This window comes from Trachemys scripta, chromosome 7 (assembly GCF_013100865.1).
Source record: "Trachemys scripta elegans isolate TJP31775 chromosome 7, CAS_Tse_1.0, whole genome shotgun sequence".
In the NCBI taxonomy this organism is placed as follows: domain Eukaryota; kingdom Metazoa; phylum Chordata; order Testudines; family Emydidae; genus Trachemys; species Trachemys scripta.
In genome coordinates this window covers 108,740,147-108,767,898 of record NC_048304.1, presented here as the reverse complement: position 1 = coordinate 108,767,898, position 27,752 = coordinate 108,740,147, and the positions used below count along the sequence as shown (strand labels likewise).

General features: G+C 38.3%; 1 protein-coding gene across 11 annotated transcripts in view; it reads right to left on the bottom strand.

Moving 5' to 3' along the window:
• FGFR2 (fibroblast growth factor receptor 2) overlaps window positions 1–27,752 on the bottom strand; it is a 99,956-nt gene that overhangs the window by 35,242 nt on the left and 36,962 nt on the right. For 6 of the 11 annotated variants that reach the window (XM_034775052.1, XM_034775053.1, XM_034775057.1 and 3 more), the window contains 3 exons: window positions 22,423–22,546; window positions 4,284–4,474; window positions 1,542–1,686 (listed from right to left, as the gene is read on the bottom strand). In XM_034775052.1, the coding sequence (XP_034630943.1) occupies window positions 1,542–1,686; window positions 4,284–4,474; window positions 22,423–22,546 (460 nt within the window). Of the gene's footprint in view, window positions 1–1,541; window positions 1,687–3,279; window positions 3,419–4,283; window positions 4,475–22,422; window positions 22,547–27,752 lie in introns of all 11 variants that reach the window. The other 5 variants (XM_034775054.1, XM_034775055.1, XM_034775059.1 and 2 more) reach the window with 1 other exon arrangement.

Genomic DNA, 27,752 nt, shown 5'->3' with positions numbered 1-27,752 from the left:
AAATAAACAAACAAGATGACTGAATTGCTTTCAATATACCTTAATGATTCTCCTTCAGTCAGACCTACATAGTAGTTTTCATACTAACACAGCACTTTTTTTTTAACCTTATCAGTGGTCAATACGGGTCAATAAGATTAGTCCTTATTTTGATATACATGTGTGTGTGTGTGTGTGTCTTTTTGTAAGTAGCTGCTATTCTTACTGAAACCATTTTGAAGTTATCCTCAAGATGGTTACATATGCAAATACTCTAAGTTCATCTTTATATAAGCCTTTATCTGGAATATGCCTCCAAAAAGGCAGCATTCCATAGTAATCAGTGGTCACTCTGCAAGCAGTGCACATCCAAGTTTTCATTTTCTTGTACCTCGTCTTCAGTTAACATCATATTTCATTCAAGCAAATTGGTTAAAAGATGCTAATCAGTCACTTTCAAAATGCAGACACTGCGAGTAGAAGCAAGCTCAGCATAAGCACTGTCTGACTGCTTAGTGATGAATGAACCATGCAGGCGTCAGTTCACTGGGCAAGAGGCGAGTGAGATATAATGGAACTGTTTTGTCCAGTGCATTTTAATAATAAAGACAAAATGGCCAGTAGATATTAAGAACATTTCACTTGTGTAGCACAAACCATAACTACACAATTATGCAAGACACACATGCAGGTAACTGCACTTTTTTCTTAGGATTAAGAATTAATTAATGCTCAAGTACATAATGGCCCAGCAAACCTCAGATAGTTCAAATTATCTCAAAGGTAACATCAAGGCAGTTACATTATAGCTAAATAAGAAAGTTTGACTAGCATAGAAATAAACTAAAAGGTTACATTTTCTGATAGCTAACAATTGTCAGGCAATAAAGCGCATTGATGTTTGTTTCTCCTAAGAAAAAACATCAATCCCCGCATTCCAGGACATGCTTTGCAGTAAAAGCAAATTAACTATTCATTCTCTTGAAACATGCAATGTTGAAAGATGCACAGAACCGATTCCCAAGGTATATAATACACTGCTTCTGTATACATTCTGCTGGCTTTAAAATTAGACCCAATGATTCTCACAAGAGACTTAGGTTATAAGTAAAAATGAACCCAATCATATTAAATGGCTTAGAGATTTTGCTGAAACATACTTTATAGTGGCCAAATTAGTTTCAAAATTACCAAGGTAATTTTGAATTTCATCTTATGGGGAAAGTTTGTGATGATCAATGTGTTAATTCTCAGTATCTCATTAAGCACTAAGAAGATATATTTCCTTCAATTTTCTGATGAATGTTTGATTAAAGTAAAGATGTTTAAATTAAGCCTGATAGTGGTTCAATTTGTCCTTTACATTTTTTATAGCTGCAGACTAAGTGCGGTTCTGTAAGACATTCACAGACTTATCAAGGCAACTTTCTTTAAAAATAATAATAATTAAGAATGTTGAGGATAATAAAAGCCCCGTTTCTGAGACAGAAGCTGTGCTAATTCTGCAGCAATCAACAAAGAAAACAAAAGAGGAAAAACCACTGAAAGAGAGCCATGTATACCTGGCAGAACTGTCAACCATGCAGTGTGAAAGGATATCCCAATAGAATTACCCGCCAAGCATGTATACTCCCCAGCATCCTCAAAAGTTACATTCCGTATATAGAGAACCTCAATTTCTTTGTCCGTGGTGTTAACACCGGCGGCCTAGAAAAAAAAAGGGAAGCAAGAGAAAAGCTAGACATTGTGGGAATTCTTGTGGACAGGGCTATGGAACCACAGGGCTTTGCACTTTGTGAAGTCAGTGGTGTGCAGATCCAAAGTTCCTTCCCCATCCACAAATCCCTCATCCAAAAGGCGTTTACCAACAGGTCCCAGCTCACCTCAGAGAGTAATCAACACCCTTCACCAGACCTAAACTCACCACCTAAACATGCATGCAATCAAATGACATGGAAAAATTAACCCACAACACTTAGTTTTCTTTCTTCTTTTTTTAAGAATAAAAGTAGATTGAAAGAAAAACAGAGAGAAAACAAAGTAGGACAGTATCTGGTACCACTCAGCTACCAGAGAGAATAATGCCATACAAAAATATACACTGAAGAGATGAAACCTAAGAGGCAAATTCTGACCTCAGCTACACAAACAACTTGTTCGCTATCTTGAGCGGAATATGGCCCTAAGGATTCCTTATCCATTGCATTGTATTTAAATATGGCATATTATGCAATGCTGCCAAGTCTCACCATTTTCAATTATCTAGCCTCATGATGTGCTTTTCTTAAAACCCCATCTCCCAGAATCATTTATGTGAGAATCTCAGCTGCTCCTTCTTCTTTTCCCCTCATGTTACTAGCCCATGATTGTGGAAAAAAGCTAGAAAGCCCTACAGGTTAAAAAACGAGGAGGCAAACAAAATAGAACCCAAGTATATATATAAAAATCTCAGCACATGTAAACAAATGTCATGATTTTTGATGCCTGAACCATGTTGTTTGAAAGTTTTGTGTTGACAACACTAATCACGACACGTCATCTTTTGTATAATCGATTATCCAAATTTTTACAGCTAGAATTAATTCAGAAAGAGAGACTTTTAGCCCTTGATCCTACAAACTGTTCAACAGGGGTAAAGCACTGCACTGACTGCTAAGAGGAAACTAGGCCAGACATATAGAGAACACAATTTTAAAACAAAAATAGAAACTACATTGAAGTAAATGAAGGAGAGACTGAGCAAAATTTTATCCATCGTTTTTTCCAATCATTTCAGGTATAAATTGTCAATATGATGCCGCAAGCCTTTGTTTTTTAAATTATAGTTATTTTGTAACAAAGTAATGAGGGGGGAATCAATCACATGCAATTTATGTGCATGTAATTTAGAAGGTCACAAATGACTAAATATTGTGCTAACTTATGTCTTGATATGTACATATGTAAATTGTATATATTTGCTGCAGCAAAAATTAGACCTTAATATTATGTAATACCACCCTGTATTTTTTATGATGAAATATACAGCATTAACAACAAACCTGAATGCAGAGACAGACATCAAATACAAGAGAGAATAAAATTGGTTAAGACAGATCAACTTCAGAAAACACAGAGCACAGACAGAGACTATTGTGAGAATTTTTCCATGGCTGCTGGTGTAATACCAGTTGCATCACCAAAGGAGGATTAAAAATATACCAAGGCCAAAGAATTATCCTACAAGCTGCCTGCAGTCTCCCAAAGCACCATTTTTTTTCAGCTTCTACACATCCAGCTTTCTTTAAAAAACATTGTTACCTTTTGTAACAGTGAGCCAGGCAGACTGGTTGGCCTCCCCTATATAATTGGAGACCTTACAAATATATTCTCCAGCGTCCGCCTCTGTCACATTGTACAGCGTCAGCACTTCAGCATTGGAACTATTTATCCCCGAATGCTAGAATAGACCAATAACATAGGAGAATAATGTAACTGCTGCCCAATATGGACATTACTCTGTTTATGGTCCCACCACCAACACTCCATGAGAACATACCTTCCATTTAGTGTAAACACCAGTGTCAAAACATTTTTTTTGTTCTTTGGATTTTTTAATTAGAAGTAACTAAGAGGAGTTGTTAATAGAAGTGGGGGAGGGGAAAGGAAGAGCACCAGAGCTGGTATACTAGTTCAATGGAATAACATGGTATGTAGCTGACCAGTCTGGACGCCAACTGGTTGGATTCTTGGCATCGCTAACCAGTTTGGAAAACTTCATAACAGAGAATTTCCTTAAACGAACTTCCTTAGAATGCCTGCCAAGAAGAATAACCTTGTGCCATTGATATGCCCCATCAAGTTGGTGAAATATGGACATCTCTGCAGGCTCCACATCCAGAGAACCCAGCACTGCCAACAGTCATTGGCAGCAGATCTCACCATTACTAAGGGGCCTTTGAAAAGAAGAGGCTCAAGAAATGTGAGAGACGGAGTAGATTCTCTTTGGTTTGTTTTGGATGCTCTCTACAAATAAATAGCATTGAAGTTCTTTTAGTGGCTTTTCACTTCTTTGAATATAACATGCATAAATTATTTTAGAGATGGATTTAAGAAACCATGGAAGAACAATAGACTTTCCATAAGCTAGCGCAATTAGCATTTAGACTAGAACATTTCAACATAATATTGCATTCGTAAGATATGTTCTTTTTTTTTTTAAGCTAATCAGCTTGAAAACAGAAGACCTGATCTCAAAACTCTTGGATTCACACAACATATATTCCATGCGCCAAATAGCTATTTAATGTGCCAAAACGCCTCACCTTTAAAACTTGAAGATACGGTAATCCATCTGGCCCATATTTACTGCCATTCTTCTCTACATGTTTTATCCACTGAATATGAGGCTGAGCATCACTGTACACTTTACAGACAAACTCCACATCACCCCCGACCACCGCAGAGGCATTTGCTGGAAGGCCAGCTTGGAGAATGGGCCTGTGTGGTGATCGTTCTGTTGGGATGGGGAGTGGGAGCGAAAGAGAGAAAAAATAAAGATGCATAAATAAATAAGCGGCGCTGCCAAGAACACTGTTATGAATTCAAGCCAAAAAGCCCTGTAAGCCTGTTGGCTGACTCCTCTGAAATAACACTGCAGCCAAAATCTATAACAAAAATTACACTTCAAAGGAGATCACTTGAGTACTACACTTGTAGTACAAAGAATACCCATTTAGAAGGGCAGGAGGGGAAGAACGAGGGGGGACAGGAAAGAGGCCACATAACAAAATTTACATTTTTTCAAGGTTGGGCCACCATAGAATAAGAAAAATAAATTTTACTTTACAGTTCAGCATAACAAATGCTTTTGAGTTTTTATTTATTCTACTTAATATAAAACCAGAAAAGAAAAAAACAACAAAGTTTTATGACTTTATCAATTAAATAATCATTGCTCTAAAATAAATGAAGTTATTATAGGCATCACTAAAAGAGCTGCATAGGCATCAAACTCTTGGTGTAAGAGGAACAAAAATGAAGTAGGCTTTTGAAACACAGTGAACAAAAGTCAACTTTTATCAACTACAGCATCAGAAATACCAAAGTTGCTTCCTATTCTAAGTATAGCTTAGGGGAATATGGAATTATCTTCAATACCACGATGGGTTTACTGTCAGTTAACTATTACTTCTACAGTCTGTGAACCTACAAGAGGAGTCAATATGCTACTGACACTAGCAGAAAGTTGTTGTCAAAGTATGTAAAGATTTGGGATGAAATCCTGGTTCCATTGATGTCAATGGGTGTTTTGCCATTGAGTGCCACAAAGGCAGGATTTCACTCTTGGAGCCTGCTTCTACATTCTTTGTGTGCCCAGAGCCCTGATCTTGCACCTACTGGAGCCAATGGCAAACTTCTCATTGACTTCTGTGACAGGATCAGCCTCCCAAAGCTTCCATGGGCTACACTGGGTGGACAAGGAACTCTGACAAAGCTTAAAACCATTCCACCTGAATATGGTGTCAATTAGAGTGAACAGATGTCCCGATTTTAAAGGGACAGTCCCAATTTTTTGGGTCTTTTTCTTATATAGGCTCCTATTGCCCCCCACTCCCTGTCCCGATTTTTCACATTTGCTATCTGGTCACTCTAGTGTCAATTAAAGTGGTCTTAATGACAGCCCTGCACATTGAAATCTCCTAATTATCCACATATCATAACTGACAGGAGCAGTGAAAACTTCCTCACAGTACATCATTCAACATCCTCAACTTTGAGCAGTCTAGAAGTGAATGCAATATACTCTCCATACCCATCCACCCCTTGCCCTTTCTTCTGAGATGAACAGGGGTTCCAAGTGGTACTATTTGTGAGGGACATTTCTTGTAACCTGGATACCTATTAGAAATGAGACTAAGACCAGTAACTCACTTCATGTAAGTCACTAAATAGCTGTTGGATGGTAAATATTTACAGTTAATACTGACCTAGATCAAATTTGAACTCATGAATTAGAAGTGAAAGTCACATTGCCAAATCTCTTGAGCCATCCAGGGCCCCTTCAAAACATTTTATTTAAAAGATAAGAAAAGAATAATGGACCTAAATATGTACAGAGGCAATGTATTATAAAAGAGCTTAAATGTTATAAGCCAAATCAACTGAATTTCAAATCAAGTGTTCTTTCTTAAACATACTAGTTTCCAATAAATTGTTTCACAAGCAAACATTGTGAGTGTAATAGCAAATAATGATGCCCATTGAACAATGGGATCTTTCATACAGTCCAATATATTTGGCATGCTGCAAGCATCTACTGGGAATTTATTCACTGACGCAACACTGGCAGTGTACTACAAAGCAGCAGTCTTGTTTTACTTTTGGAAAAAGTGCATTTGTGTTGCAGTTATTAAATTATTCCATGGCTATCTGTGTTATTTTCTAAGGCCTAGGAACAGCTTAATATTTAATTTGTAAATTACAGTAGAATGTATAAATTACTATTTTATAGTCCAGGAGAGAACTTATAAAGTTTCTCACCTTATGCTAAATAGGGTCTAATTCCATGTTCCCCTGCTCCTTCTTCTGGGTACAGAAACAGCAAGCATGGTCTCCCTTTAATAGAAACCTTACACCATCTTCCAAAACTTATTACAGCTGCCTTCAGTATAAAATGAAACCTTAGAGAATGTTATTTAAAATGTTTTTTAAAAGTCAGTAGGCCTCATGTTTCATTTCTCCACATCAGGGTTTGATTTCCTTTGTGACCTTACTCTCTGCCCTTAAACAAACCAGAGAATGAGGCCTGAAACATCTTGGAAAAGTTCCTACTATGCCAGCATCAACACACAAAACACGTTTGGTTTATCTCAATAGCCATCAACAATTTAATTTTTTATTGATGACTGTCAACCCCCCTCCCCTCCAAAAAAAAGGCCAAGTAAAGAAGTAAAAGCAATGTTTATATTCCTGCTCCTAAATTACTAAAAGAGTCAGGTCAAATGGGGGTAAGGATTTGTGAAATTTCCTCTTGCTATGTCCTTAAATGCATTTCAGTTAAATGAATTAGAAGCAAATTAAAATTTGCACACTGGGATATAAACTGCTGATCAGTGTTTGTTCAACTCCTATTCATCTACTTCCAGTGGACAGGCAGACTACACAGATTTAGAACTGATCTCTATGATTCAGAGCTTTTGCAGTTTACTCTTAATCCCTGATCCTGCTACTTGTTTCCTACTATGCATGGAGCCTTGCTGAAGTCAAGCTACAGGATACAAAGTCACCGGGGCTCTGTGTAAATCCTGGAGTCTGTGTTCATTAAATAAGGTGCAAGATCAGGGCATTAGATAATTACTTCACGTGAAACAGAGTATTTATTAACATAGGGGAAAAGAAAACTATGGAAAAACTAGTAAAATTGAAAAGTTGTGACCATGTTGCTGACAATATTTCTGTGTAAGATATTTTTGGGAAAGTCTCCATCAGAGTGCTAAAATGTCATATACTGTTTCTATGCAATGTGCAAAAACTAATCAAAGAGACTGTGCATCTTTATATGCTATCTCAGAGCTTGTTTATGAATTCCAGGTCAATATGTGCGTTTAAAACATAAGCCTTACATTAGTACGCAGCTATCCCCATGTTGACAGTTGGCTGCTCAAATATCATGAGGCAATGAAAGCTGCTCAATACAGATAGACAAAAGAGTTGAAAGTTCTCTCTCAAAAATATCCCTCAAAGTTAACAGGAACTAATTTTGAAATAAAGAACTTGTCTGATGGATACTTAAGAATGTAGATTTATTTTGTATCATCTAACAATTGTAGCTAAGCATTGTAGATAAACTAAATTATGGAGAATATATACGGTTTTGATAAATTGACTCAAAATAGTAAATATTTTGATAAAAGCAACTTGGTCCCAACTGTCCTCTCAGTTATACCAGCTTTACACTGCTGTAATTCCATTGATTTCAGCATACTTCCTCCTTTTACACCAGTGTGATAGAGAGGTGAATCAGGCCCTGGGGAAATAAATCTTTGCTAATTGACCATTTAAATGTTATAGCATTCCATTCCCAGTGCTAACATAACATGTTTGCAAAAAAACAGGTCAACATCAACTGCTATAACATGGGGGGGAAAGCCCTAGAGAGTAGAAAGATGTCCTAATGTTTTCGGCATACTAAACACTGCATTTCTAGCACCATAAAAATTACTAGGCCCTTGTTTTATTCCGACACATTAACTCAAATCCTCAGATTTGAGGATATTTAATATCTGAACAAAATTTAATTACTGAACAAAATTCAGGTCTACGGGGTATTTCAAAGATCAATTCTGCTTTCTTAAAGTGTTTTTTTTAGTAACTCACATTACATTGCTTTGAAATAATAAAATATATTTTTCTCTAAAATGATCTGGAACTAGCGAAGTACACTGCTAGAAAAATATAAATTTGAGCAAGAGCATGTTAAATTTTACTTTCCTTCTAATTCCTCTTGAAGTCAAACACTGTAATATTTTACAAACAAAAAGCATGGCTCATTCTCAGTAACTAAAGAGAATGTGGAGATAAGTAACTCAGAGTTTAAAAAAAAAAAAGAACAGCCTATTCCCCTTCCAAAGAAGTAGGTTTCTGGTCAACATCTAAAGAGTCAATCATTCACTAGAGTTCAATCACTTCCTTTACAAGAGGCAGAGCCACAATGATCATCAGTGTAGGTAATGCCTTATTTCAAAGCTAAGATATCTAAATTACATACCGATATATAAATATGTTCAGGGTTTGTTTTCCCCTGCCCAGTTTTTGAATTGCCTAAATAGCAATAATAGAATTGACATCTGAAAAGACGGAGGTTGTAAACAACTTGCAAACAAACAAAAATACCCACCAATTTATAAGAAACGGTCATATTTTAACAGATGCATTACTGAACCTATTAACATTAAAGCATCAGGTCAGATTGCCTTCCTCCAGCAGAAAAATCTGCAGAAGGGAGCCAGGAAGTTCAGAAAAATCCACGAGATTGACCTCATGGAGTTTCCTGCAGAGCATCACTTTGGAAGGCAGTTGATTAGGAAATGAGACCTCCCAGACCCTGCAGAACCTGAGGCTCTGGGCGTGGGGTTGGAGGGAGGTGAAAGGACACGGGAATTCTTCCCTCCACAGAGCAACAGATACAGGATCTGTCCTGCAGATAGCTGACCCTTCAGATGACTGTGCTTAGGGTGACCAGATGTCCTGATTTTATAGGGACAGTCCCGATTGTTGGGTCTTTTTCTTATATAGGCTCCTATTACCCCCCACCCTCTTCATGCTAGATCCTCTTCCTTTCCTGGATATGCAGTCAAGTGAGTGTCTCTGCAGCTTCTCAGCAGCAGCTATTGAGATGACTCAGCAAGAGTGAGTGACACTCAAAGCTCCCGCCATTATCAACACTATTATGTAAGCACCTTTATTTTCAGTAAGATCAGTCACCTGCTAAATGTGCCTTGCTAATTACAAGTTGCAGAAGAGCATTAGTTCACTGCCTTTTCAAGGATCTCCCTAAACTCATGATTGGTCTTGCATTCATTAGTCATCTTTCATTTTCCAACCTTGTAACAAACATGCTATTTATTGCCAACTTTGACAGAGTTTTTGTGATGTGGACACTTGTTTCCTCTGATCATTTTAATTCTCTATTGCTATAGTTTATAATATTACTTCTGATTAACAGTTCATTTTCAGAAGCTAGTTGTCTATCTTCTGCACTCAAAACTGACATTAGAAAGCTTCATTTAAAGAGTCTCTAAGGGCTGGTCCACACTAACCCCCCAGTTTGAACTAAGATACGCAACTTCAGCTACGTGAATAACTTAGCTGAAGTCGAAGTACTTTAGTTCGAACTACAAGGTACTTACCGCAGGTCCACACACGGCAGGCAGGCTCCCCCGTCGACTCCACGTACTCCTCTCGCGGAGCAGGAGTACCGGCGTCGACAGCAAGCACTTCCGGGATCGATTTATCGCGTCTAGACAAGACGCGATAAATCGATCCCAGAAGATTGATTGCTTACCGCCGAACCCGGAGGTAAGTATAGATGTACCCTAAGATATATGACGACAATTCACTTGTTCTGATGAATTTTCAGAAAAGTTTCTAAAGGCCAGGAGGAAGATTGGAGATCCACTAGGGACAGATTTGCTGGGTTGGTGCATGTGAAGTGTGCTATCTTCATCCCAATTTCCACACCTCTATGCCCCACACTCTGGATGCTGTAGAGGGCCCCAGGCACCAGTGTCAAGAAAAGGGATGAAAAAGAAAGGCCAGGGGAGACGTCCATCGTCCATCACCAAATACCTCAGCTACCAATGGTAAATCTGTCCAAAAATTAATGAAGCCTCAGGCTGCATTAATTGTTGCTGGAGCCTTCTCTGCACTGGGGAATCTTCTTTCAAGTAGGGCTCTGAGGGAAGCTACTGCCATGGGAGTTCCAGCCAGAGTGGAGAGTTCAGATGGCCCTGTGTCCCCAGCTGCACTCAAGTTGATCTGCAGTGTCACGGGCTGTACATTCCTAGGTAGAGTGACATAGGAGGGATCAAACTGGCAAGATGATTAGAGGAAACTTCAGAGTGTCCACAGAGATTTCCTCCCTCAGTGTATGCTCATACGGTGGCAATCCATGCTAGAAGGAAAACACTATTCATTCCATTGCACTTGCTCAATGACGTGCAGAAGTAAAGCTGAGGGATGGCTGCTGCTTCAGGAGACTAGCGACAACTAAGCAGGTGTAGGCAAGTACCTCTGCTAATTAATGTCATATATTATATATATACTGAACCAGGGATGGAGTAGCTTCAACCAGCAGTGTGTCAGTTTGGTTTCTCTTGTTTCACAAAGCACTGCATTCTGTTTATACCCAATTCAGAAGCTCTGGTGAACTGTGATGCTCTATTTATATATATAAAATAATCATTCACTCTGTAATTTTAAATTGGAGATAACCACATGGTAAACTAGAGAAAATATTCCTTCCCAACACTGGAAAGAATATCCCTGCCATAGAGCTGTTTACTAACAGGTAACTCATAAGCAGAATGGACTATGGATTTTGCAGAATGGGTTACGGTTTGGACCAATTTTGTTCATCAGAGCTGGTCATATAATTTGTTACCAATGTTGGCATCTTTGATAAAATAATTGTTCCTCAATACATTTTTACTAATTATTCGAGCAGCTTAACTGTTCAGCAACAGTTTATGAGTTACAATAAGTATGGACTGGTTAGAAGATTTTTTTATTATGTAACTATTGTTCTGCTAAGTTTTTAGGGAAACGTGTCTTCTATCTTCTGATCATATTCTTCTCTTTTCTCTGTATACAATATTTCTGATCAGCTCAAGACTCCTTGAAGAGGTAATACCTAAGACCCCAATCCCACAACCGTTCCCATGTGGGTGGACCCCTGTGCTTCGAGAAGCCCTAATGAAGTCAGTAGGGCTTCATGCAGGCACAGAGGTCTGCCCATGTAGGTGCTGACAGGGACTAAAGTCTTTATCCTATGTTTTCTTCACCATCTTCTTTGTTCCTCCGACCTAGCGAAAGTTTAGTGGCTCCAGTTTTGTAAGACTGGGGTGTTTCTTTCCGCTGCTGTTTCACATGCTTTGACATTTCTAATTACAGGGTCTAACTGTCCACTGAAGTACTCCAGTTTGACACTAGCTAATGGAGCTAACACTGTCATAAGACTGGAATACCACACTTGAGAGTCAGAGGCAATATTGTTTCCCTAAAGTTGATTACTGAATAAGAGTTCTTAGGTAACATTATGAGACTCACAACTTTAAGAAAAGCTTGAATGGCTTCACTGGGATTATCTGTGATTTTTAAATCATTATAGTTTTAAAATATATAATGTCATTACAAAAACTTGGAGCAGTTGATAGACTGTATGCAGTAAAGCATTTACCACCGTGTTTCTTTGTGCCATCTGAAAATTGTCTTCCTGGTTTAAAAGTAATCACATCTAGGTCAGTTTAGAAAATGACAATACCTTTTTACCCTTTACAAAAATGACTCATGTGTTCAACTCTTTTGTTCTTCCTTTTACTTTTCGCCTCAGACTTGAAATATTGATCCCTCTTCGGCACTCCCTATGTGGACAAAACTCCCACTGATGTCACCCTGCCTGCTTATATTTTCTCTTAGATCAAGCAAAGAACAATTTAATTGTGGTGGCTCAGTGTAAACAGCAACAGCTACCACAGACCTTCCAGCACCTTGCTGTGTTTTTTCAAGCAGTCACTGAAGCATTATTTTTTTTAAACGTAAGACTCTGGTCAGTGCTTGCAACTCTCAAGATTTATTCCAGGTGGGAGCCCTGACATGTAAGGACAGGAAGGGGAATTAAGACTAAGGCCTCAGTCCTGCAAACGCTTATGCATGTGCTTAGCTGTATGCACCTGAGTACTCCCATTGACTCCTAAAGGACTGCTCAGGTGCATAAAATTAACCATGTGCATACACTTTTTCAGGATTAAGGACTAAAACTTCACTAGCTCCCTGCAGGGTGGGGATAAGACAGCTGTAACAAAATAAAATGGAACATGACACTACAAGGAAAAATGCCGCTTTTATAAGGGCTGAGTGAAGTCAGTGGAAAGATTCTCACTGATTTCAACAGGCTTTGGATCCGGGCCTTATAAAAGTCATATAAAATTAAATAAAATCTGTTCTTTAAAATCATGAGTGTACCAGAGGGTTTAAAAAAAAAGACAGGTCAAGACATAGTCAAGAACTGAAGCATGCAACATGAACGTTCTTGTTTTAAAATTCTAAGTTGTCAACACACGGTAATACTTAATACTAGACTAGCCTTAGTGCAACACCCTATTGTTAGTCTGCCACAGTATGCATTTCATCAGCCTCGCCAGAGTGAAAAAGCGTCTTAGCTGAAAAAAGACTCATGTCTGCCCTACTAAGCCTAGGAGTTCACGTGTGGTATCCCTGATATGCTACATGTATAAGCAACAGCTTTATGCACATCTGAGCAAAGGAGAAATGCCTCATTTGGGTCTGAAAAAAAACGTGGGAAGCAGAACAATGAAAAGCTTTCCACTGAAATTACTTCTGATTTGCTTCTTCTAAAACTTCAAGAGAATGTGAAAAGCGGCACGTAACGTCTCACGGACAAGGCTGGAAAGTGGGGAAAATGTTACTATCCAGGCCATTTCCAGATGTTTCATTAAGCTCCTTGGGGGACGGAATTGTGTGTTGTGGGTAGCAGTGAGCACCCAGTCAGCACGCAGCCACTTAATAATGGCAATGATGGTGGAGATGAAGGGAGTGTCTTGTGGAAAAAGCACAGGGCTGGGTTCTATATCTGACTCTGCCAAAGGTTTGCTGAGAGGACTCTGGCAAATCACAACCTTTCTGTGACTCAGTTCCCTATCAGTAAAATGATGATAATAGTATTTTCCTAACTCACACAGGTATTGTGAGATTTAATTAGTTAGTTAGATGCTATAAAATGCAAAGTATTAATGATTATTAGTGTGGCTCCACCACATATTTTCTATCTCCAAACTCTCCCTTCCCTGAAATGTGTCTGCCTTCAAAGTAGACAGGAAAATACCATTGAAACCCTTTGAGTTCTTTTACAATGTTTTCACACTTCTCCCTCTTCTTACTGTACACTAGTTACTGTATCTAGATGGGCCAACTGCAAACATATATTTGTTCATCTCCTTTAACTTAACTCCACTGCTTCAACAAACAAAGCTGAAGCAGCTTTAATAGAAAACATTTAAGCTGGCAATGCCTGGGCACAAACATACTATAGATCAGGGGTAGGCAACCTATGGCACATGTGCCGAAGGCGGCACGCGAGCTGATTTTCAGTGGCACTCACACTGCCCATATCCTGGCCACTGGTCCAGGGGGCTCTGCATTTTAATTTAATTTTAAATGAAGCTTCTTAAACATTTTAAAAACCTTATTTACTTTACATACAACAATAGTTTAGTTATATATTACAGACTTATAGAAAGAGACCTTCTAAAAATGTTAAAATGTATTACTGGCACATGAAACCTTAAATTAGAGTGAATAAACGAAGACTCGGCACACCACTTCTGAAAGGTTGCCAACCCCTGCTATAGATGTACCAAAGACAAAGCATGTCTCCCATGTAATTTTCTTCAGCTATTAATCTCCCTTCTGTATCTAGATCTGTCTGACTTTTAACATAAGCATATTAATGGGCAGGACAGCATAACTTTCACATGTAACGAGATACATGTGAAGCAGAAGAGCTATTTCCAGTCATCTGAACATCTATCAATTGTTTACGGGTTTACTAAAAAAAAAAACCCCAAACAAACTACATTCCTCATGCTAGAGGTGCTCATTAATTGATAGATTTACACGTTCCTCCCTTGAGGTTTAGAAGTATCATCTCAATCCTCCTGGCCAAGTGTATTTGATGGAAATGCCATCTCAGTAGAGCTGAGTGAAGAGCGGAAAAAAGTCGTTTGTTTGAATTTGAAAGTGAATGCTGACTGCTGACATGGAAGCATTCTACAAATATTCAAACCCAGGTAGGTACCTGTATTAGCACAAATACCCAGCCAAAACAAAGTTAAGCTCAAATGCTCAAACAGTCTCACTGAAAAATGTATACTTGAAACTGACATTTGAAATATAAGTTGTGTTGGTTACTAATGTGTCTCATCCAACCAGAGAAGAGAAACAATACCAGCTAGCTCACAGCACTAACCAACAGTGTGAATTTTAAAATTTAAATAGTGACTATTTGTAGCAAGCTATTCATGAGCTATTGTTATGACAGAATAATTTGTGAAGGTGAGAAATAATTTCCAATAACGGATACATTTGAGAACTTTGCAATCTGCTTGCCAACATTTTGCAAAAAGAGAAACATAAAAGTAGTTAGTCATTATGAGTTTTCCATTCAGCTCTACTTCTAACACTATCAATGTTGTTCTTTAGTAGACCTGAATGGATGAAATATTTCAAAGAGCAATCTGAAAAAAATAATCAATTTTTATGTATAGAGCATTTCTCCTCCTAAAATATCCCAAAATTCTTCACAAACTATGGTTTTTAATAGGGCTATTAAAACAGGGCTTTAAAAGGTTAATTAAACCAGCTTTAACTGTACTTCCATGCTTAAAATGCAGCAACTGCTACTGAAGCACTTTGGGAATGGTAGCAATCCAATGATGGTCTAATGACTTAAAATCCTCAACACGTTTGACATGCAGCCACATCTGAAGTAAAGGGCACATGTCCCCTCTACTCCCTGTTGTGCAGAGTGCTATTTGCATGAAGGCTGCCAGGGAAAACCTCTTCTTTTATATCTTTAGTGTCTTTGCAATGCCCACAGAATTCCACATCTCATCCAAGAGATCTCACCCATTAAACTGCATGGTACTTAACCTATCTGCCTTAGAAAGATGGAGCACCAACTCTTTTTCCTGATAGCTTTAATTATTAAGGCATGGGTAAACTGCAATATAATAATGTACTCATGTAAACAAATGCACATGGACCGAAAGAAGGAGTTGAATCCTGGGACCTTCAGAGCTAAAAGGGTGAGCGCCCTGTGATTTGAGTTGAAGCACTAATAGCAGACTCATTGCTGGACACAGTAGCAAACTCACACCTCTTACATGGATAAGTCTGTGGAGTGGAGGGTCACAAAGACACTGATTACACAAATGCACTTCAGCAAGTGCCAAACGCACATCTAGGGATACAATATGCTTATTGGTATTTTCAGACAACTCTTGCAAACTTCTACTTGAAGTTCCGTGAGTGTGAAGCTGGATGAATTAAAAGGCAAGATTAAAGATAATAATCTGCACAAGAGCTGCAATAATGTCCCGTTCAGCATTCCTCAAACCAAAAAGAGATGGTAAGAAAACAGGAAGTGGGACAGGGAGGCCAGGCCTCTCACAAAAGATTCGGCAGAAAGCATTTCAAACGTGACAAATTCAGCGTTCACCCAACGGATGAAGTAATGATGCTAGTATATGTTCATAAAATATAATTTAGCCAGATTACTTCAATGAAATCAGAAGTTTCAATGCTATAAAACTACAGTTTTGGAATATTTTGACTTTATTAACAGGAGCTGAGGGGGGAAGGACGAAGATCAATTCACTTTCCCTTTGCTGAACCATCACACCACAGTCTTTATTCTCAACAGTGAAGCACACAGCCTCAAGCACTAAACAATCTGTGTAATTTCTTCTCAGAGTTGTACATGTGTTGCCAAAAGCCCAATGCTGGATGTAAAGTCCACAGTCAGGCTTATTAGTACTTTGAATAAAATCTTCTTTCCTTCTCAGTTTAACCAAATACCTGAGGGCAGTATGTATTCCTTCATTCTTTCCGTCTCTGTCCCATCATGTCCCAGGCTGCATGCACTCAGGTGAATATGTCACGCTAAAGCATGCCATGTAAAGATCTAGTCAACAACTTTCATTCACGTCTGCCAGAAATGCAAGTTTGGGCTTGGTCGTAATACCTACATTTAACTCCTGCCAGACATGGATGATACAGAGGGCAAGCTATACATTTAGACAATGTAAGTCATTATTGATCCTACATATAAATTGAATACGATATTTAAAAAAAATAAATTGAAGGGACACAGGCCCTTAGGTTCTGAAAAGTAAGTATTTACAAAATCTAAGATCAATGGATAGATTTCCCTGAATTTAGAAACAACAAAATGGAAACACGCCTCTTTAAAAAGGAACAAATAAACAAAAAAAAACCTTGCAGTGTTTTTTGCAACATTAAGACACACTAGAACCTGAAAGTGAAACTGACTAGAAACAAAAGTGAAGTTCATTCTCATTCCCAAAGAGAAATACAAAAAAGAAAACAATCACCAACAGTGAAAAGTAGATTGGCTGTTTAGAATCTTTGATGGTCTAATAATGTAACATAGTTAAGAAAATTTGCTTCAAAAAAATAAGAGGTCTAATCCTGCAAAGACTTCAGTAGGTAACTTTACACCCACATGCATAAGTCTTTGCAGGATCAGGGCAAAGGGTTTTAAACAGAACAGTGTTTAACAGAACCTTTTAAATGGCTCCTCATGGAGAAGTTATTCTGCCACCATTTTCATCTGAAATAGTAATTACGGTAATATAGTAGAGCTAAAGGTACTCAACTGCATTTATATTTATATTCTATTAAACAAAAACTGAACCACAAGTATGAGCCAACTGGATAATTTAGAACTGATTAATAACCAGCTAAACAGGTTGCAATAGTACCTTTAAAAAAAGACAAAAGTGTTTTTGACAAATTCTATTAATTTCCTGGTAAATGGCATAGTCTTCCTACACATTCTTTGAGGATGTTGAGCAGTTGTTAGCTGCTTATAACACCCAGTAGATGAGGTAATGTGAAGCACTTAAACTGAAACCTAACCAATCTTTGGTTCCCTAGATAATCACATTACATAGGACAAATCGCAACCTAGAGCCTGAATGTTCAGTGAATATCTCTTTTTTTCTGTTAAAATATAAATTCAATTAGTTGTAAAATTATTTCCATGCTTAAAGAGAGCAACTGCTACTCAAGCTGCACCCTGGTGATAATGGCAATCTAATTTTATAAAAGCCCCAGCACTGCTGTGTTCCCAGGTTGCTTTCTATAGTCTGAGTTTGCTACATACAACTGGTACGTGATAACTGTAATTTCCAATCATTTTCCCTTAAGATTGAATGACTTTATACATGGAAGGCATCTGTTTTGTGAGCTTCCTATTAAATACAGCAGAATAAAAAGGTACTTCACCTGAACACTAATAACAGCTGATGAACTAAAATTTACAAGAGGAAGGATGGTCTTATAATTGAAGGCACTGGACTAGGAGACTTGGAACTGGATTCAACTCCTGGCTTCCCACAGGCTTCCTGTGCGACCTAGGGTAAATTAATTTCTCTCTGTGCCTCAGTTCTCAATCTATAAAACAGGGATGATAATACTTCCTTTCTTCCATCCTTTACGTATTTCGATTGTCAACTCTTACTATTTGTACATACAATGCCTAGCACAGTGAGTCTTTGATCTTGTTTGGGGCTCTAGGCACTACCATAATAAATAAGAATTTAATTATTCTCCTCTGGACAAGGCTCAACAAAGTGATTTATACAGGGAGTTTAGCAAGATCTCTAGGGGCATGGAATCCTTCCCATAGGCCATGGAGTCCCAGAGATACTGCTCTGTGTCCACTCTCAAACCCCAGGACTCAGCTTTTTGTTGCTATGAACAAAAATAAGCACAATCACTTATTACATGATGTTAATGCCTTCTCCCACCTCTGTGGGAAGTTTAAGTACTGTGGAGGGTTTTATTTAATGCTTGAAGATCATAAAAGATGATAGCCCTTTGACAATACAACTAATTCTTTCACTGATGTTTTCCTGGCGCTCTGGTGAAGAGAATAGAGTGGGAGACACAGAGATGAGAGAAAGAGTATTGGTTTCCAGAAAACACACTTCCCGGTTTACAGGGTGAGATGGATGGTTGAAAAGGTGTGTGTGTAAAACAACTGAGCTATACTAGAACTTTAAAAAATGTGTCAGGCCTGTAATAAATCCTCATCATCTGCTGATACTGCAACCTAATTGTCTCAGGGTGAAATTCACCCACTGGAAAGAGACCAACCCAAAGCCCAGGTACCACTTAAGTCCCATTGTGAAAGCAAATGTGGTGTCTATTCTGTTTGCTCGACCCTCTGCAGTGATGTGAATTGCATTAGAGCTGGTCAAAAATTTGGGGAGGTGGGGCATCACAAAACATTTCAAGAATCATATTGTCCATCAAAGTTTCCTGACCAGCTCTACTGTACAGTTAGAAGTTATTGTAAATATGGCCAAGTCTTTTGTGATATACATATGGATGGCTAATAATTTGCTACTTTTATTTCTATTCCCACTTGCTGTAAGAAATTCAGTCTGACTGTGTGCCAGGTTTGTAAATTTGAATGAGAATGTCTGAGCCAACTGAGTCCTTATTTTATAAGGTTCTTCCAAGTAATTACAAGTAAAAATGACTATACTTCACACCTACATTTTGACTGAAAACCTCTCATGCTCTGCTGGCTCTGGGCTTCTACGTGTCAAAAGGGTTCAGGATTTGGAAAGTTATTTGAGTCGAGTAATAATGGATATTCCCAATTAGCATTGTGTCATTATTTGGCATGAATTTTGCTGGGATACCTCCCAAAACTGTGACATAATCAGAGGTTTCTCTACATTACACCGTATAGTCAGCTGCTCGTTTTATTAAAATAGATTCCCATTTTTAATACTATTCCTTATGACTTACACTAAAAATCAACTCTGGAACCAGTTAAATCATTTAGGAAAATCTATTTCAAAGAGTTTCAGCTGACAGTTTTCAAACATTCTGAGTATACAACTTGGCCTAAAATTATGGCCTGAAGTTTGTGAGAGGTGATCACCAATGGCTAAACATTCCAAGGAGTATGACTGACTCTCAACACACATCCACAACCCTCCTTAACTCTATGGGAGCTGAAAATGTATAGAGCAGAATAGAACAAACCAAACTTCCATAGAAATACACCAATACAATAGACAAGGGCTGACAGAGGTCTCCTTCCGTGCCTGACTTAATTCAGTCCTCCACTCTGCCTCCTGCCCAACCACCACACTCAGCAGTGGCTTTCAGTATCTCAGCAGCCACGGAAATCTGCCTGACCCCCTTCCAACAATCCCATCCACATGCGTTCAACCGAGGGTCCTAATCCAATGTCCTAATCAGTACAAAGACTCAGAGTGGCTTCAACAGACATTGAATCAAACGTCTGTCTGTACATGCACATATAGGACTTCAAGTCAAACATCCCCCAAAAAACATTTTACACACACACACACACACACGCAGGGTTATTGGGGATTAAACATGGTTATGCACACTTTAAATGCTAAAATGGCTAGCTTCCAAAAAACATGAACTGCCACTTTCAAAAGTAACCAATGATTTTGGGTGCTCAATTTGAGTCACATGAAAGGGGCCTGAGCACCCACCATCTGAAATGAGGTGTCTCAAGTGAATACCTAAACATGGAGGCACCAAAAAATCACTAATCACTTTTTGAAATCTTGGCTTCATTATTTACTTTTCTGCTTCTCTATAGGAAAGGAATAGACATTTATATAAATGACATAATCCTTGTTACCATTCCATTCATTCATGCAGGCCACTGTGATTTACTGCCAGGAAAAATAAACTTCTGCATAATATTCCTGAATGCATGACATTCAGAAAAGGCTTAAAGGGGGAGAGTAGGTAAAGGGTTTCTGGCAAATATTTACTCAAGTGACAGCATTATCCATGGTGAACACATTTGCTAGAGAACTGGCTGAAAGGGTACACAGTCAACGTGAAACTGGCCAGTTTTGGCGCCTTTTAATCAGTTTCACTTCAGCTAAGAAAATTCCAGGCATTTTAAAAGGGTCCTTTTTTCCCCCCTTAACTTGCTACAAACACTTTGTAACCTCAAGCAAAGTGGAACAAAGCCAGGACTTGAAGGGAAAAGAAAATCACTACAGAACTCAGTACCACTCTGTTCTTACTTTGCTAGCATTCCCTGGTGAGCTAATGTGGTTCGACTGCACCCTTCCACCAGCTGGTCTGCAAAGGATGGAGCCATGTGTAATACAATTTACTACAATTCCTGGCAGCCGTTGGTGCTGCACCCTCAATAAACTTTGTTTAAACAAGTGTTCAAACAAAAATGGCTTTGTCCCTAGGTTAGTTCACCTCAACTGTATGAATATGCTCTCTATGCAGACTACGAAGTGTTGCTAGTGCTGTAAAAGGCCCGACATTTGTTTGGGTCTTAACTCCATAAGAAACTGCATCTCTCTTCATGAACCAAAGCTACAGCAGTGATCTGCTAAATAGCTCAGATTAACTAATTTTTGAAATTTAAATGTCTGGGGGAAGGACATCTTCATTCGAGGGCATTCTCTGTCTCTACTGGTCAGATAGGGCCAAGTTTGTTGAAGAGGTGTGAAGCTCCTCTATTCTCTCAGGGTGGGAAATTCAAAAGTCCCTAAGTCAACAGGATGTGCTCCTAAGCCCCCGGGGATGCTTTAGAAAATCTCACCCTCAAAGTATTCTTGGGAAACATTTGTATTCACAGCTGTATATAGGGTGGAATTTTTTGCAGATTTGGACAGTTGTGATCTAAACGCAGCATTGATTTTTATTAATTCACTTACAGGTATCCAGAGACAATGTGTTGGGTGCACTATTATTTGTATAAATACAATGAATGAATATAGAAATGACAAAAATGGGTCACTGTTGGTCTGATCCCTATCCAAAGTCAATGCTAAGACTCCTGTTGATTTAACAGGAGATAGAATGGACCACCTGTCTCTAGTTGGAACTGGCCTGCAATTGCCCAAAGTTACTTTTCAGCGCTGAATGATCAGTGGTTTTATTCACTAAGCTTCAGATACCCACATCATTTTCACCATCTGGTGTGAGCATGAGCTACATTCACATGTTAGAAACTAAGGACCCAGTTCTATCACCAGTCACGTTGAGTACCACTACTCACTTAAGTATGTACTACTCAGAATGAGCATGTGTGGCAGAATTTGGTCCTGAGATTCTAGGCCCTAATTAAACAAAGCAATTAAGCATGTGCTTCAATCCTATTGAAGTCAGTAAGCCTTAAGCACATGATTAAAGTGAAGCATGTGCTTAAGCGCTCTCCTAAATGAAGGCCTTGGTACTGATAAGAATTTTCAAAAAAAAAAAAAAGATTCTCAATCAGCTAAATGTTTTCACAACATTTATCCTTTATGTTTCAATAAATGATATCAGCACTTCACAGACCAAATTCTGATCTCAGTTACATAAGTGTAAATCCAGATTAATTGTACTGACGTCAAGTCCAACACTCCAGAGTTACACAGGTGTAACTGAGATTAGGATCTTTGCAGGAAGATTTTTTTTCAAGCTATAATTACAGTAGTTCAGAGAACCATGTGACAATTCTGACAACTGCGGTGAGATCTGAATTATTTACACTTCATAATGCACTTGTAAGTGTACTGTAGCATATTGTATAACAATAATGAATTCATAATATAAGACCTCATACACTTGGGTACCACATCTTTGCTGAGACGCAAGGAAACTGGTGTGTGAGTGTGAGTGGGTGTGAGAGAGAATTTATGCATAAGGTGTGTGATCAATGAGGTTTTGCTGTAGTTGCAAGGCAGTAGAAATAGCCTCAAAGAACAGAAGTTACATTCTTATATCCAACCCTGAAACCATCCTTAAAATTAATAAAAAATATCCATTACATTTAGTTTTAAATAAAGAAATAAAATTAAGCCATTAATTTAAAATAATTCTTGTAGTTGATAGAATTTTACTCACCGACAACATCTAGGTGGTATGTGTGATTGATGGATCCATATTCATTTTCCACTATACAAGTATAATTTCCTTTGTCAGATGGGACTACACTCTCCATAATGAGACTCCAGTGCTGGTTTCGTACCTGATAGGATTTCAATAAGAGCGTTTTAAAAAGTTGATAGCACAATTTTGTACATGTCTTTCCCACATAAAAGGAAGATATTTTTTTCCATTACACAAATGTTTTAAAAAGCCCCGGCAGTGCTGGATTGACAGTTCTGGAGACCAAAATCCTTTATTTATGCACAGAGCAGCTTCAGCATAGGCAGTAGCAGTGAATGCTGCCACATCCTCCTTTACCAAAGTACTTCACCCTTAAGTTGGAAAAATAGTCTTCAATGCACATTCAGTCCTCAGCCATTCTGTTTCAACTGACAACAAGGGTGCCACAATAGTCCCAGTTCAGATTCTGGTTTTATGACGTAGACACCAGTCCACTAGAAACTGAATTTAGATTACCAAGACATTTCACATCTGCCTCCAACAGTTATCTGATGGTATTGGCTGTCTCACTCTAGCAGCCAGGGCTAGATTTTTCCAGTGATAATCAAAAGCTCTATAGCCCACTGACAACAGCATTACATATACAGAGTTGTTATAGAGCAAAAGAAAAAACAAAAGTGCAACATTAATACTCAAGCAGATCATCTATTATTCTAGGAATCTAATTTATGTCAACAGAGCATCCTTTCAAGAAAACAGTTCTAAAAATTCCTGTCTGATATAAAATATAAGGCCATCTGAATGTTGCAATGACAACCTTTGGAAGGTGAAAAAGGAAATTACGCCAGAATTAAAAAAAACACCTCAAAGTGGTATTGTGAAATTAACATCTAGTTAGATAAACTCAAAAATTTTCTAACTTTTAGATTGAGTGATTAAATTTCTGTTCAATTCTATGAACTATAAATATATCATGAAAATTATATCCAAGGTCTGCCCTTCACTACCCAGGATCCCCAACAACCTACACCTGCCTCATCAATGAACTGCCATGCTTACAAAAGTCAAGTGCTGTAAACATAAATTTGAGTAATTTTAATCATGCAAAATGGAAAACAGTGAGTTCTCCCTTCCACAATTTTGTGTTCTAGAATAACTTTTAGGGGTTACAGCAATACTGTCAGATACTATACATTAGAAAAGAAGCTTAGTAAGGACTTAAGTGAAAATCTGTAGGTATGAAATCCTACTTTCCTTTTGCTTATTATATTGGCCTTTATTTGTCAGGAAGAGACTAGTGTTGTCAATACTGTACCCATGGTGCCATACAGTTTAGCTTTGCACTTTAAAGCACATGAAAAGGTATTTTGTTTTCTTTATATCTTTCTGCTCTTTCAAGTTGGTGACAGCATCAATGGCCTCCAGGGTTCAGGCATTTTATATAAGTGAACTCCGCTCAGTCAAGGAGTCTTTGTCTTGCCTTGTACCTTCACAGCTACTTATTACCTACCAGGAAATAGTCACTTTGGTTACGTGTTTTAAAAAGGCCAAATCCTGGAAGAAAGTCCAAGTCTATGTGAATGGCCTGGACACTAACCAAACCACTCAGAAACGTCACAGAGTATGGGACCAGCATCTTCAGCCCTTGCTTACAATGACCAGCATGCATCTGGGCAGCTGTTGCTGCTCCCAAACAGGTGGGGGTTGAGGTCTCTGGATTCGTAAAATGTATAGATATAGTGATCACATGCTGGGCCTGCCCAGACTTCCCCCTACAACCTGTGATGTGCACAGAACTACCTTGGAGCTCTGCTCCACAGAGTTCAGGGAACATGGAATGCCCACGCACTGGTTCTCCGCTGGCTTAATCTGCCAGTGCAGTAGAAAAGTACTTGGAGCCTACTACCATGGGCAATGAAGCCTGCTCAGTATTTGTCCCCACAGGCGAAATGCAAACCTTTTCAGACACGCTGCTACACCTACACACCAGTCACTATGCTATAAGTGGTTTAGAGGCTCTGTGCTGATTCTATGTAAAATTGTTAATTTGTTCTATATGAATAACATTCTCCTAAGTATTTACAAATTTTTCATAGTATCAAGAGTTTATAATAAATAACTATTATATTCTATTTTCATGCTGCTAAGCAGTTTGCACATTACGTGTTTGGGGTCGGAAGAATATTATTGCCATATTGTCAATAAATAATGGTGGCAATTGCCATGTATTTTGGATGCTTTACTGCTTCATGGCCTCTTTTGGGAGGAAGAAACATGAAAAGTTTTCTATGCTTTTTGCCTTTCCAAGTTATATTTTTAGGATTATTTCCCAGAATAGACCAAGAATTTTTAGCCTAGATGATATCAAAACAGGACAAACAGATTGTGGGTCCACAAAACAAACAGCTATTCAAATAATTAATTTGAGAAGAAAATACAATCAATTATGTAACTTGTGATCGGAAAATCAGGCTTATAGCTAAAATGTGAATGTAACTGATGTCAGTATAAAAAAGCAACAGTGGAACTATCCTCTCATATCCCAGAGGGGAGAGATATTGTATCTCCAGATTAGAGACACAATTTAAGCCTCTTTAAGTTAAACTAATCAGTTGCTGTAGATGCCCAAAGCATTTATGACATCTTGTCACGGAATCAGATTTTTGGCTGCTAATTTGATTTATTTGTTGGCTCACTGCCTCCATGTTGTAAATGGAATGGGGAAAGCTATTCTCCTGCATTGATGGAAGTTTCTCCTGATGAAGATTACTGACCTGAATGGTTAACTATAATCATCCCTAGAATCTAGCAGGTTAGCCATGATTCTGAAGTGGTACTATTTGTCACTGAGTGCTGTGCACTGTTACATTAGAAGGTGAAAAAAATTGACACTCTTAGGTAACCTGTCTTAACCTGTGAGCTAAGGGGACCAGGGAATGAAACTGGCCCCTGTGGAGCAGACCATCTCAAGATCTAAACATCCCTTAATTTCCACTTAAAATGTCAAAATCAGGCCTATGTGGGTCTTATGTAGGACATGGGCCTTGTGCTGGCCTTCACAGGGGTGAATTGTACCACTGAATATGAAGAACTCCAGTGACAAAGATTCAGTAACTTTCTTTGGAAGAACATTCCATACACCCTTTATTAATCTTTAGCTAGGGAAAACTTTTTTTTTTTTTTTTTTTACACTGTCCACCCTCAATATTTCCTTGTCCATTATCACCCTACTATTTCTAGTGATACCAACATAAAGCTCTCTTTAAGGTTGAGTCCCTTCAAGTTATTTCAGCATATGCACACCTCACCAAGACTAACCAGCTTTACTGTCCTTCACTTTATCCAGTTTATCAAGGCCTTTTCTTGCCCTGGGGTACTCCAATATTTTAAACACTCTGGAATTGCAGCTGTATACAGAAGGATTATCACATCCTGGCCTGTAATGTTTTGCAACCAGACCTCATTGCAAGCCGACGTTTATAATTTATAATCCATCACTCAGTTTAGTTTTATCTTGGTATTTTTGCTTTCCAAGCATCATCTATTCATTTTATAGCCATGCTTTGCAATATTTCCCCCCTCCCCTCCACCCCAAATATAACACCTTGCATTTTTCCAGGTTGCATTTATTTTCTTTCTATGCTCAGGTGTTTACAGCTCCCCTTACCTTAACATCATTTTTTTTCTATTTTCTCTGCAATACCATTAATGAAAATAGGATCCAACACTGACCCTTGCATGACACCCAATAGCACTCTAACCAAATCAGTGAAGTGCTATTTTTGCTTAGTCTGTCAGCAAGTTTTTGATTCATGTCCTAGTACCCCTATTACAGCCAATTCCATTTTTTTAAATAGAATTTCACAAGACACCATATAAAACCATACAAATTCACCTTTATGCTAATAGGAAATCTAAACTGCTTCAATGCTGATAGAACCAAAAGTAATATTAAGTAGAGCTGGTCAGAAAATGGGATTTCCCCACCCCCCCACACACATACACACAGAAAATATTGACTTTTCAGCAAAAAAAAATTAAAATCAAAAACTTCAATTCAGCCATGCTGCTAAGGTGCCTCATGGGAGGTCCCAGTCATGGTGCAGCATAAGAGATGTAGTCTGCCTGATGAATCCAGCCCAGAAAGGACAATAGGAGGCATGAGCCAACTGAGTTACAATTCTGATGAGGCACGGCGGCAGTATTTCTGAATCAAAAGCTTTTCAGTTTTGGGTTCAGTTTATTGAACAAAAGTCAAAATCTTCCGGAGAAAGCAGTCATTTTACAGAAAAAAAATGATTAGTCAAAAATCCAATTTTCCACTGAAAAAGAAAATTGAGAGAAAATGTTTGACCAGTCTGAATATTAAGAGGATGTTTGCTGTAACATGGTAACATGGCTTATCTTCCCCTGAAAGTATTGGGCAGAGAAACTAAATAGAGGAGAGAAAAGACAACAGTGGGTGACTACACAATGACCTTGTTCACAAAGATAAGCCCTATATTCTTCATTACACTTGCATTATGCTTACCAGACTGAGAAAACAGGCAAATGTTCTGCTTTATTTTATTTTTTTTAAGAGTAAACTTGCTCCCTCAATAGATTTTGCCAAGTTCTAACAACCACCCCTTCCATGACTAGTGCTGACACATAACTGAGATGACTCATTAGCATAAAATTTTTTTAGCCCCTCAATGAGTTCCAGGTATCAGCTAAATTGCTGAAGCATACTGTGTTTCTTTACCTCCCCATACAGGATGTGAATTCAGACTAGTACCAAAGCCACAAAATTCAGATCCAGATTTCAAAGCACTTTACTCCTCCCCAGTGTTCAGATCTCGGGATTTGGTTTGCCCCCATTATAAAGATGATGTCCAGCCAGCAACTTAGGTTTTGGACTGGGATTCTAAACCCTTCCAAAATTTATGGGGTTTCAGATACACAGATCTAAAACAACATACAATGTATATATTAAAGAGGAGTCTGAACCAAAATCCTGAAATGAGCATGGCTCTGTATCAGAAACAGATAGACTAGTCATGCATCAAGTAGTATAGAATGAAAGTATTTTACAATTTCTCTGCTGCGGATACTCAGTTCCACAGAGCTAATGCAAAAAGATACATGAAAAAACTATATACTCTTTCAGTTCTTACAGTTCTAAAACTATTTGTTTATCCTATATTTACCCAAGCTGAACTTAAATGTGTGAAAAGGGCTGTGGTGATGTAGTTTATCAAAACGCAGATGTGGAAACAAACACCTGTTAATACTTAAACAGTAACAACAGATAGAAGTAAATTTGCTTTCTGGGTGGCGTACAGAAAAGTAAAGGGTCTTGTGAT